The sequence below is a fragment of the Petaurus breviceps genome, unplaced genomic scaffold, assembly GCF_028583685.1.
Source record: "Petaurus breviceps papuanus isolate PSGF00001 unplaced genomic scaffold, PetGlider_PUasm1.0 68, whole genome shotgun sequence".
Taxonomy (NCBI): domain Eukaryota; kingdom Metazoa; phylum Chordata; class Mammalia; order Diprotodontia; family Petauridae; genus Petaurus; species Petaurus breviceps.
In genome coordinates, this window is record NW_027186452.1 from 227,495 (window position 1) to 240,362 (window position 12,868).

A 12,868-nucleotide genomic window follows, 5' to 3' on the forward strand; every position below is an offset into this window, starting at 1 on the left:
AGTCCTTGTGGAAAATATTTTTTTCCTATTGAATATTTGGTTACAGTTGTTAGGGATTTACTCTCTCCTATATTGGGTTATTGTGTATGTCTGGACCTACAGCTGTATCTCCAAGTGCCTGTTGGATCTCTCAAACTCAGTGTGCCAGAGACATCTCGTTTTCAATAGTCAGTCCCAAACTAACCTCATCTTTCCCTTCAGTCTCTTCCTAACTTTCCTATTACTGTTGAGGGTATGTCACCATCCTTCCAGTAACCCAGGCTCAAAACCTAGGTGTCACCATCTACCCTTCACCTTCTATATCTAATCTATTGCCTAGATTTTCACAACATCTCTTGATTATACCTTCTTCTCTCCTTTGACACAGCCTTAGTGAAGGGTCTCATCAACTCCTGGACTATTTCAATAACCTGCTGGTTGGTCTCCCTTCCTCAAGTTTCTCTCTACTCCAATTTGTCACCCTCTCATCTGTCAAATTGATCTTCTTAAATTTCAAGTCTAATCATGTCACCCCCTTGTCAGTAAACTCCAGTGGCTGCCTATCACCTTCAGGATCAAATATAAAATTCTCTGTTTAATGGTCAGCACCTTTCACTGGCCCCCTTCTACCTTTTTCGTTTGAACATAGTTTTTGACTTGTTTTCTTCCCCATTTGGCCATGAGCTTCTTGAGAGTAGGGACTACCTTTTGCCCTAGCCCCAGCACTTAGCCTGGCACATGGTAGTCACTTAATAAGTCCTTGTTCACTGATTCTTCTTTCCTGACAACAATGCAATAAAAATTATGATAAAGGGCCTTGAAAGGAGTAAAATTTAAGTGAGAGCTAAATAATTTAATCCTAAAGAATTGATGGGTCAAAGAACAAATCATGGAAACAATAAATAATTACATTGAGGAATACGATATGAATGAGATAGCATACCAGTACTTTGGAGATGTAACCAAAGTATTCCACAGAATAGTATCACATTACATTTGTATGCCATTATGTTTTTGAATAATTTATTGTTATTCTGAACTTGACAAACACCAATGAATATTAACATTTTCATGTGCTTTAAAAAATAAGAGTATTATATGAAGCCATGAAGTGTTATGTACAGCATCTTTTTAAAATTATAGAATAAATTCAGCATCTTTATTTGAAAAGCTGACCTGCTTGTCTATATTTCCCTCTGAACTTCCTTTTCTCCCCTCTCTCCTCCTTTCTTTTTTTAGTGGGGGAAAGGGAATAAGCATTTATCTAGCATTTACTTTATGTCAGGTAATGTGCTGGATGAAGCACTTTAAAAATATCATCTCTTTTGTTCCTCACAACCATCCTGAGAAGTAGATGCCTTTATTTTGCCCGAAACAGAGAGAGGTGAAGTGACTTGCCCAAGGTCACACAGCTAGTAGATGTCTGAGCCTGTTTTTAAACTTTAGGTCTTCCTGATTCCAGGACTGAAACTATCCACCGAGCCACCTTCATGCTTAGAATACTTCTTTGGTCCTTCTAGTTTCTCAGTCCCTTTCCATCCTGTCATTACCAAGTCAGGAGGTAGTTTCTAGTACTTTGCTATATGTAACAGAAAGTGTTGCCATGAATTGTTTTCTTGGTTCTGTTTACTTCATTCATTGTCATTTTACATAAATCTTAACATATTTCTTTGAATTCTTCACACTCGTAGTTCATTTTTTTATAATATTGTTTATATCACCTCCATTTCCCAATGCATCATTTCATCTTTTCTCCCAGAGAGCCATCCCTCACAAGAAAAATAGAAAAGGAGAGAAAATAGTACAGCAAAACTAACCTAACACATTAACAAAGTCTGACATTGTCTTTGATGTTACATATCCAGAGTTCTCCATTTCTTAAAGAAAGGAAGGAGTTGCCTTCTCACATTTCCTTTTTAGGGCCAACCTCACTCATTATAATTTTACAGCATTTAGTTTCAGTGATTTGGTTGTTGTTTTATTTTACATTTTTGTAGTCATTGAGTATATTGTTTTTCTTCACTTTGAATCAGTTACCATAACTCTTACTTGCTTCTCAGTATTCAAAATTGTTATTTGTTAGCATGAAAATATTCTATTACATTTATGTGCCATAATCTGTTTAGCCATTCCCCCAGTGATGAGAGACTGATTTGTGTCCAGTAATTGCTACTACAAAAAGTATTTTAAGAAATATTTTTGTGTGCTTATTATTATTGCTTCCTTAAGAATATATACATAAAGCAGTGGAATCTCTAACTCAAAGGGTATGGACATTTTACTCACTTTTTTCATTGAATTCCAAATAGCTTTCCAGAATGGTTTAACCAATTCACAGTTCTATGAACTCATATAACGTGCCTGCTTTTTGCAGCCCTTCCACCATTTTCCTTTACAATCTTTTGTCATTTTTGCCAGTTTTCTGGGCATGAGAGAAAACATTACAGTTGTTGGAACATTGAGAGTCTTCTCAATAGTTTGTTATCTTTTTGTGGACTGTTTATTCCTATCTTTGTGACTACATATCTATTAAGAAATGACTCCTGTTCTTTTATATATGTGTTAATTCCCCTTGTATTTTGGATGTTAGACCTTAACAAAGATGTTTGATATAAAGACTATATTCCCTAGTTGACAGCTTCTCTTCTCATCTAAATTTCATTGATTTTGTCATACAAAAGCTTTTACATTTTCTGTAATTGAAATTATCTATTTTAGGTTTGCTGATCTCCTTAATCTCCGGTTTGGTTATGTATTCTTACTCTAGCCATAGTTGTGCAATGTACATGATCTCATTCTCTTCTGATTTTTTTTTAATAATGTGACTTTTTATGTTCAGGCCACATGTCTATTTCGATCTTGTACATGATGTGAGATAGAATGCGAACCTCTTGAGAGCAGATACTGTTTAATTTTTGTCTTTATATGTCCAGTGCCAGAAACACTTCTGTTATCGTTCATTCATTTTCAGTTGTGTCTGACTCTTCATTACCCCATTTGGGGGTTTCTTGGCAAATTTACTAGAATGGTTTGCCATCTCCTTTGCTAGTTCATTTTACAGATGGGGAACCTGAGGCAAATAGGGCTAAGTGACTTACCAAGGGTCGCATAGCTAATAAGTATCTAAGGCCAGATTTGAGCTCAGAAAGATGAATTTTTCTGACTCCCGGGACTGTTATTCCTGTGCTTACCTAGCTGCCCCTACCAGACATACATAGTAAGTACTTAATAAATGCTGGTTGGTTGAATTTATGAGGTCAACCTAATTTTTGCCAAACTGCATTCCAGATTTCCCAGCAGTTTTTATCAAAAAGGGAGCCCTTCTCCCAAGTAATTTATATTCTTGGGAGTTCTTCTCCCCAGTAATTTATCAAACTCTAGACTATTTTCTGTTACTTTTTTTCCCCATTTATCTATTTTTTTACACTAATCTACTTCTCTGTTTTTAAACTAGTACTAAGTGATTTTGATAACTGCTGCTTTAGGATATAGATTGAGATTTGGTAATGCTGTAACTTTTTCCTTATTTCCCTTGAGTTTTGAGACTTTTTATATTTTGTCTAGTTCTTCAATGTTTCCCTCAATTTATTTGGTATAGCACTAAATCTGAAATTTTAGGTAATAGTATCATTTTTATTATATTGGAATGACCCAACCATGAACATTGAATACCTCTATTTCTGTAAAGAGTTTTTCATATATATCACATATTCACATACATTCACTCCCAAATATTTTATGAATTCTGTAGTTGATTTTTTCCTTCCCAGTTTTAGTTGTTATTCTATACATAAAACATTTATTAAGTGCTTACTATGTGTCAGGACGAAATGATGGTGATCTTTATGTTTGTTTTATATCATGCTTCCATATTTATAATCATGCTTCCATCTATCATGATTCTGTTATCTTAGTTTCTTTGTTCATTCTCTAGGGTTTTTTCCCTACACCACAATGTAATCTGCAAATAGGGATAATTTTTCACCCCTTTACTCATGTTATATCTCTGATTTTGTTCTTATTTTATTTCTATAGATATAATTTTCATAATGGGGAGAGAGAACATCCTTACCTTATCCATATCTATTAGGAAAGCTGTTAGTATTTTTCCATTTCATTGTTCATTCCTGAACATTGCTAGTTCATATTTTTAAATGTATGCTTTCAGATCTCTTCCCTGTCTGCTTTTTATTTTTTGATACTTTTTCTAAAATTTTCTTTTTAATTTATGGAATAAAACAAGCATTTCTATAATGTAGATCAAAAAAGATGATTTTACTTGAAACTGCAAATCTTCTGTGCACAACTTGCTCTTCCTTTCAATATACTTATCAGAATGTACAAACTATACCAAATACTTGGGAATCTTCTACCAAGATACACATAAGTGCAACTGTGGAAATAAAGACCAATCTAAATAATTGGAGAAATATTAATTGATCATAGACTGAACCAATTTAATAAAAGTAATGATGCTAAATAAATTAATTTAATTTTTCATTGCCATACCAATCAAACTACCAGGAGGTTACCAGAAAAAAAAAAGCATAATTCATCTGTAGAAACAAAAGGTCAAGAATCTGAAGGGGAGTAGTGAAAAGTCAACAGGAAGGAAAGGGACCTTGCACTACCATATACCAAAGTATACTATATGACAAAGCAGTAATCATCAAAACTATTTGGTACTGGTTAAGAGAGAGATTAATCAGTGGGAACAGCTTAAGCATGCAATATATAGAAGCAAGTGAATACAATAACCTAGTATTTGACAAAGATACTACTGGGTAAGGGCTCAATATTTGACAAAAACTGGGAAAATTAGAAAGTAGTCTGGTTCTACCCCCACACTCATCATATTGGCAAAATTGGCAAAAAAAGAAAAATGGCAAAAGTTGGAGGGTTCTGAGGAAAAAGGAGCATATTATATTGCTCTCACACCAAAAACCAATATAATCTCCAAACAGATTAAGGGTAAAATCATAAACAAAAAAAAAAGGGGCAGGAAAAACCGCATTTTGGATATATAGCTAGGAAAAGATTTCATGACTAAACAAGGGATAGAGATCACAGGAGATAAAGTGGAAAAAAGGACCACATCAAGTTTATAAGAATAAGAGCCATTCCTTAGTTGATAGTCTTGAATTTCTTAGGAAGAAATCCAAACTGCCACTAGTCATATAAAAAATGTTCCAAGTCACTAATTATTAGAGATATACAAATTAAAGCAAATCTGAAGTTCTTCCCCACACCCATCAAATTGGCAAAGTTGACAAAAAAGGAAAAATGACAAATATCGGAGGGATTTCAGGAAAACAGTCACATTGATATAGTGTTGAAGTTCTAAATTGATACAACCATTCTGAAAAGCAATTTGGAATCAAACCTAAAAAGTTACTACACTATGCCTCCCCTTTGATCCAGCAATACCACTACTGAGCCCAAAGAAGTACAAGAAGGAGGAAAATGACCTATATGTACAAAAATATTTATAACAGTTTTTTTTTTGTTTGGTTTTGTTTCAGAGAACTAGAAACAGGGGAGTGCCCACTAATGGGGGAATGGTTGAACATATTTATGGTATATAAAAATGATGAAATGCTATTGTGTTGTAAGAAATGATGAAAGTTTTAAAGAAACCTGGGAAAACTTTATGAAATGAGCAGCACTATAAAACAATAAAAATGTAAAAATCAAACAACTTTGAAAGATTTAAGATTTTTTTTGTTTGTTTTTCAGAGGGGGGAGGGCAGGGCAGTTGGGGTTAAGTGACTTGCCTAAGGTCACACAGCTAGTAAGTATTGTCTGAGGCCAAGACTTAAGACTTCTTTCTGATCGATGCAGTTGTCATTTGGGTTTCCAGAATACCAATGATGAAGCATAGCTGCTACTTATTTACTGATAGAAGTAATTCAGTGCAGAATGAGACATATATTTTTTGGACATGGCCAGTGTGGGAATTTGTTTCACTTGATTGTGCATAGTTGTTACAAGGGTTTTGTTTTTCTTCCTTTTTTTTTTCCTACAAGATAGAGGTAAGAGGGAGAGAAAATAGATTGTTGCTGACTGAGAAAAATTCGATTTAGTTTTTTTTTTTTAAGAAGTAATACTTTAGCCCTCCTAGGAGATGTCAGAGGAGTATGTTCAAAAATCCTTAACTATGTCTCATAGGCTTATTTCTGTAGGATTGTAGGTTAAAGGGATAGTATGTTAAAAGGCATTTTTTTTTAAAAACAAGTTAAAATGACAAATTTAAATAAATTTCTCAAATAATGAAAAATTTCAATGGAAGAGAGATAATGTGGCACAGTAAAGAGAGAGCTTACTTTAGTTATTAACACCTTGATTCGCCATTGAAATTCCATGTCTGGTCTTTAAAAAGTAAGAAGGAGAGGAAAATGTACCCCTTTATCTGTGTTAATTCTCAATAAAATATTTTAATGCTAATATTTTTCACTAGGATGACATGTTTTGTGTTCTGAATTCCCTAGTTTAAAATGTTTTGTTAAATTATCAAAAAGGGAAAATTACTTTGGGGGTGAACATTTTTTCAGGTTTGTCCAGATTGTATTCTTTTAACTGCTGTCATTTCTTAAAAGCCTTTTTCTGTCATTTTCACCTACCAGGAGGGTAGTACATATTGCATTGTGAGAAAAAGCTCAGTGGTTGGTAGGATGGCATTTTCAACCTTGATATAGTTTTATCTTATTCCTATAGTTTTTATTATTCACATTATAAATTTTTACTTTTTCCCCTGGGACTAGGGAATTAAATGTTATTTTAATGCCTATTAACATTTTAAAACAGCAGATTATTTTAACTTCTGCACAAAATAGCTAAAAAGGTAAATTATCTCTTTTTTGACATTTTACATTACAAAATTTAGAGAATTAATGTTATTACATTGTGCTTTTATTTTATCCACTCGGTAGACAAGACAGTGAATTTTTATTTTTTTACGTTTACAAATGCTAATAATTAAACAACATAGTAAATCTTTAAAAATGTATAATTTAAGCTGTTTGCATTTTGAAGAAAAGTGTATATATTTTAACAAATAGTGTATTGCTATATTTCCTTCAGAATCTTCCCTTTTATTTGTCATCTTTTTATAGTTGTCCATGTGATATTCCCCTGTATTACTTTGTTTAAATTTTTCCAAATTTTCTTATACTCTTTTTAAGGGCACCTTTATGACATGTAATTTTTTCTGTTACATTAATATGCTGTTATTTATCCTGTTATTACCCAGTCATCAGACATTTAAGTTATAGGTGTTTTTCTATAAGAATGCACAACTATAAATATTTTATATGAATACTTTTTTCTTTTTAAATAATCTTTTTGTAATATTCTTAGCAATGGAATAATTGGATCAGTTTTGAATATTAATTTAAACTGCCTAACAATTTATTATGGTGATTGGTCAAAGGAACTCTGTACTTTGCATTGGCAGATCACGTAGAAAACTTTGCATCTTTAGAAAACTAGTGGTTTAAAGAAAATTAGCTTGTTACCACTTGGTGGTGATGAAGGGTGGACAAGTGGCCAAACTTATGAACTAGTATTTCATATGGGTTTAATGGCAGTTTAAGTCTAGGTTGCACTGAGTATGTTGTTCATGTGAGACTCATTACAAATAAATTGTGACCAAGTACCTGCTAATAAAATAAGCTAGGAATAATAAAAACTAAAAATCTAAAGTTTTTAATAATTTTCTCAGCCTACTTTATTCTAATGTCTAGTTGTTTATATTGTGGAGCTATAATTAATCATCTGTTCAGTCGCCAAAAGAACTTTTAAATAACAGGATCGTTACTTAAAAGTTTCTGACTTATTGCAGAAAGTAAAAATATATACAAGTTTCTATTACACACTGACAAACAGAAAGCTCTTTCCATTTGCAATTTTTAGTGTCATTTTAAGTTGCTGTCTTTAGCCAATCAGATTTCTCCATGCATGCTGACATCACTAACTAGCCAGTTCCCTCCAGCTGCAGAGAGCTTCAGTTTGTCTTTTTTTTTTTTTAACTAAAATGGAGGCTGGTTTCTTGCCTTAAGGAGTACATTGCCTTTCCTGCTGAAGCCTAGATGTTGACATGTAATAAAGCTAGCAGCAGGATGGTGGTGGATGCAGCTAATTCCAATGGGCCTTTCCAGCCCGTGGCCCTTTTACATATTAGAGGTAAGTTATTGTGTCTATTTTAGAGAATTGTAACCTTCTGTGGTCAGTTAATAAATGGCTATTGTTGCTTCAGAAAAGAAAAGCAGGAAGTCCTTTGTGGCAGAATCCATTTGATTTTCCTGCAGATTTAACCATGTAAAATCGAGTGTGCCATGTTAGTTTGATATTTTAAGTACTACCTATAGATTTTAAGAATTCAGAGAGACATTGCATGCATAGTTAAAAGCTGGTTTTACTGCTCTCTGCTGTCTCTCCCATCCCCCTTTCAAGGCTGTGCTGATGTCAAAGGATGTGAAGTCATCAGCTCAGTGAGGTGGGGGGCAGGGCAAAGCTAAGTTATCAGTAAGCAGAGTTTAACGAGTAACATTGATGTTGTTTAATGCTGTTAAGGTTTCTTCAAACATACACGTCCACAGGATTAAAGATGGATCGTAACTGAAAAATTGTCAGCATTTATTTTCAGATAACTTAATTCACAAACGTTTGGTCCGGATCTAACTGCACCTCCTCCCTCCCCAACCAGATTTCTAAAGATATATCTATGTATGCTTTGAAACGTCGAAATGGTATTGTTTCTAAAGTAGTTGCTAATTTGGGGGTGGGAGGGGGCGGGCATTAAAGCCATCTTTATCGTGTGAATAGAAAATAGTGTATTACACTCAGCAAATCTTAAATTGTGATTTGCCTTTAAATTTTAAAGCAGCAACAAGTTTTTAGGGTCCATTAGCAAAACTACGTTAGTTTACTCCCCCCCTCCCTTTTGTGGTTCACTTGTTTTCTGTTCACTACCTTCAAAAACTACAAATTTTAAAAGGAGCATTAGGCATACAGAACATAAATCCTTCAAAGTAGTTAGTATATATGAGTTTGGATTTGTTGGGGTTTTTTTTTTTTTGTATTTTAAAGATTTTCTAAACGTATATTTTAATGTTTTTTGTTTGTTGAAGATGAATGAGAGAAATAGACGTTAGACTTTATAAAAATTACTTTTGAAATTCATTGTGTCCTATATAGGCCAACTGTGTCCTATATTAATAAAAAAGCTGTAACTCTTTAGACTAAATCTCCTTCAAGGACCTGTGCTGAGATAGGGTGGGGGAAAGATTTCTAGGTGACTAATAGCCTGTATGACTAAAATGCCCAACAAGATTTTTCAGATTCTAGGGTGTATCCAGAGAAGACTAAAACTATATGAATACAATATCTCTTGAATCAAAATGGGTGGTGATTTCTCTTAAAAAACAACAACAAAAAAAACCCTCTATATCCCTGTGGGGTTAGGCAGAATTTTAAATGACCAGATTATGAATTTATTATGTTTACTAGTGCCCAAAGAGAATAGCCTTTAACTATCTGCAGGCATTTTAGGTGTTCTGGTAGGATGAAGAAGAGTAAAACGTGATATTTTTAGGATTTGTCAGTCCTTAGATAAATACTGAATCATTTGGTCTATTTATATATACATGTAATATGATTGCATTGTACATCTCAGATATATATTTTATTGCATTTATGATATGAACTAACATATTTTTGGCCTATGGTTTTATAAAAAAGTTGCTATATCCTGAAAAATATCTGAAAGATAAAATAGATGTTAGTATTTATTGATCTTATTTAACTGGAATTAATATTTAGGAAATGTGAAAAACTTCCCCCATTAGCAGCTATATTTTCTTTTAATTAGAAAGGCAGATTATCTAAATAAAAGCAGCGAGAGGGTAACACTTTAAAAGTCCAGCTCTGAATTATTTTACTTTAAACCATAAAATTAATCTCAGAAAAATAAGAAAAGAGTTGCTTAAAACCAAGAGATTTCTAGGGTTGTATTTTCAGTAAGTTCTTAGTCTACTTGCATATAAAGATGAAAACTCTCTTTGGACATGAGACCACACCTTAAAATAGAAAATACAGAATTAGTTCATTGACAGTTTTGTGAAGGGTTTTATCTTAAGATTTTGAATGCCCCTTCCTTATGGATACGTATCTTTTGTTTTCTGTGACACTTTTTTCTCATTTCTTCACTTGCCTAACTTGTTCCTTTAACATCTTTCCTAATTCATCATCCATCTATCTCTTACCCCCTGTGTATGAGTAAACCTCAAGATTCTGTCCTAGGACCTCTTCACCTTTTTGTTTCTATTCTCTTGATGATCTCATCAGCTCCCATGGATTAAATTATCTTTGTCAAATTAATTCCAAAGCTGTGTCTCTATTTCTAATCTATCCCCTGAACTCCAGTCCCCCAAGGCAACTACTTGCTGGGCATCTCTACCTGGATATTCCTTCAGTATGTCCACAATGGAACTAATCATCTTTCCCTTTGAACCTGCCCCTCCTCTAAACTTCCCTAACATGACTGAGGGCCCTACCATCCTCAGTTCACACAGGTTAGCAAAGTAACCTCATAGTCGTCCTTGACTCTTCCCTCTCTCTGACCTCCATGTCCAGTCATTTACTGGATCCTACAGAGTTAGCCTCTACCACATCTCTTATCTTTACCCTTTTCTCTATGCTCATTTATCTGCCACTCTGTCCTCCTTTGACTACCACAATAGCCTCCTTATTGATATCTCTGCTTCTAATATATCCTGTCCACAGCTGCCAAAAAATCATCTTCCTAGAGAGAATTCTTTCTGTCATCCCACTCCTTAGAGTCCCTCAGAGCTTTTTATTCTTGTTAAGGCCCTGCACAGTATGACTATGGTCTGACTTTCCAGATTTCCTCTCACACTCTAAATTCCAGTGAAGCAGGACAAATAGCTATTCTTGAACTCAGCATTCCATCTTCCACCTCTGTGCATTTGTGTGAGTTATACCTTCATCCTATCTGAAGCATAGTCCTTCATTGTTTCATCTCAGTATATTTTTCTTCCTTCAAGCTTAGGTTGGGTGTTGTCTTCACAGTGATGCTTTCCTAATTCTCCCCTCCTCTCAATTGTTAATGCTCTCTCTTTAAATTAATTTGAATTTACTTGTCACAGTGCCTGGCACATAATAAGTAGGTACTTAATAAATATTGATTGATTGATTATCAGTACACATGTTATATTCCCTCCTCTTCCACAGTAGAATTAGTCTCCTGGAGGGCAGGGTCTGTTTCTTTTTTTGGTCTTTATATCCCTAGCATCTTGTAGTTTAATAAATTTTGAAATTAGTTTAATTAAATTATAGCAGGCATAAGTTCTCATAATTCTGTACTAACATTGATCCAGATTTCATGCTAGATGATGGATATCATTTTGTGGGATAATTGATCTTAGATACCTGTGTGTCATGATGAATGAACTAATAAAAAGGCATTTATTATATGCAAAGCACCATGCCAAGTCCCGAGGATACAAATAGGAAAAGCTAGACAGTCTCTGCTCACAAGGAGCAGTTTCTTTGGAGAAGGTGACACATAAAAGTTCAGCTGCAGGGCAGATGGAAAGGTCTGAAAGTTCTTAAAAGTCATAACAAAACACCCAGAGGACCTTAAGTTACTTAAGTAATTTAAGATAATAGTTTGGGGCTACTATAGAGCATAGAGACAAGACATATTGTCTGCCATCTCATCAGAAGGAATGGAGTTGTTAACTTCCATTTCAAACTCTGGTGAGTAGTTAAGCCAAGCATGGACCCCTAAGGGTGATGTTCCTGCCCAACTATCCTGGATGATAGTTGGCATACTGGTTCCCGAAAAAAAAAAAAGCTGAAGGAATAGAACTTAATTAGAAGGGTACTTTTTGGAGTTTTACAGTCAGATGGCTAGCTTATTTTAAGTTCTTATTTCATCAGACCCCCAAAGTAAGGGAAATAAAACATCTAATCTAGGATCAGATGCCAGTGTTGAAGGAGGAAGAGGAGACTATCTTGGCATTTATATATCATTCTAAGATTTGTAGCCACACTGAGATATTCCTGTAGGACCAGTAACAGAAGTTGGCACATTCTTGCTTCCCCTTAGCTGCTTTAAGACCATTCCTCTCTGACCATCAACTTCACCTTCCCGCTTAAAAGTTTACTGTATCCAGTCTAGATTTCTTTTTTTGCTTTCATCTTTGGACTACTGGATCACTCTCCTTCCTTCCTATTAAGTTCAGTACATTCCTCAGTCTACTCCATTCCATCCTCTTTCCCCTTTGAACGCTCTGGCTTCACAGTTCCTCAGCCTCCTCAACTCCCATACACCTCTATTTCCTTTTTACCTCAGTCTCACATAGATTGAACTATATTCAGTCTTGAACAGGATATAGTATGGTATGGTATGGTTTAAGTATTTTACTAAGTCTATAGTATAACATATATGGAAAAGTACTATTGTTAACCATACAAAAAGTTTTAAATCACTTTAAAGATGAGAAGAAGGTACTTTTACCTCTTATTATGTGTATATTTAGCCCCTCCTAAAAACAGTTAAGTGGGGGCGGCTAGGTGGCGCAGTGAATGGAGCACTGGCCCTGGAGTCAGGAGGACCTGAGTTCGAATGCAGTCTCGGACACTTCACATGTACTAGCCGTGTGACCTTGGGCAAGTCACTTAACCCCAATTGCCCTGCCCTCCCCCCTCCGAAAAGCAAAAAAAAAAAAAAACAGTTAAGTGTGTTTCTCCCTTTTCTCTCACCACAGGATGTTATTTTGTACTGAGTGTTCCTCTTCATTTTAAAAGCTGATAGAGAAGCGAATGTTAGCCATATCAGAAAAAAATGAATGTCAGAAGTGGGAGG

The 12,868-nt window shown here is 34.6% G+C and overlaps 1 protein-coding gene across 6 annotated transcripts in view; it reads left to right on the forward strand.

The window, feature by feature from the left end:
* Window positions 1-12,868, forward strand: part of PPP2R5C (protein phosphatase 2 regulatory subunit B'gamma) — a 228,199-nt gene that overhangs the window by 73,505 nt on the left and 141,826 nt on the right. For 2 of the 6 annotated variants that reach the window (XM_069104192.1, XM_069104191.1), the window contains exon 1: window positions 7,954-8,160. The exons of 2 other annotated variants lie outside the window; for them this stretch is intronic. In XM_069104192.1, coding sequence (XP_068960293.1) covers window positions 8,067-8,160 — 94 coding nt within the window. In that variant the 5' untranslated portion in view covers window positions 7,954-8,066. Of the gene's footprint in view, window positions 1-7,953; window positions 8,161-12,868 lie in introns of those variants that run through there. 2 more of the 6 variants (XM_069104193.1, XM_069104188.1) reach the window with 2 other exon arrangements.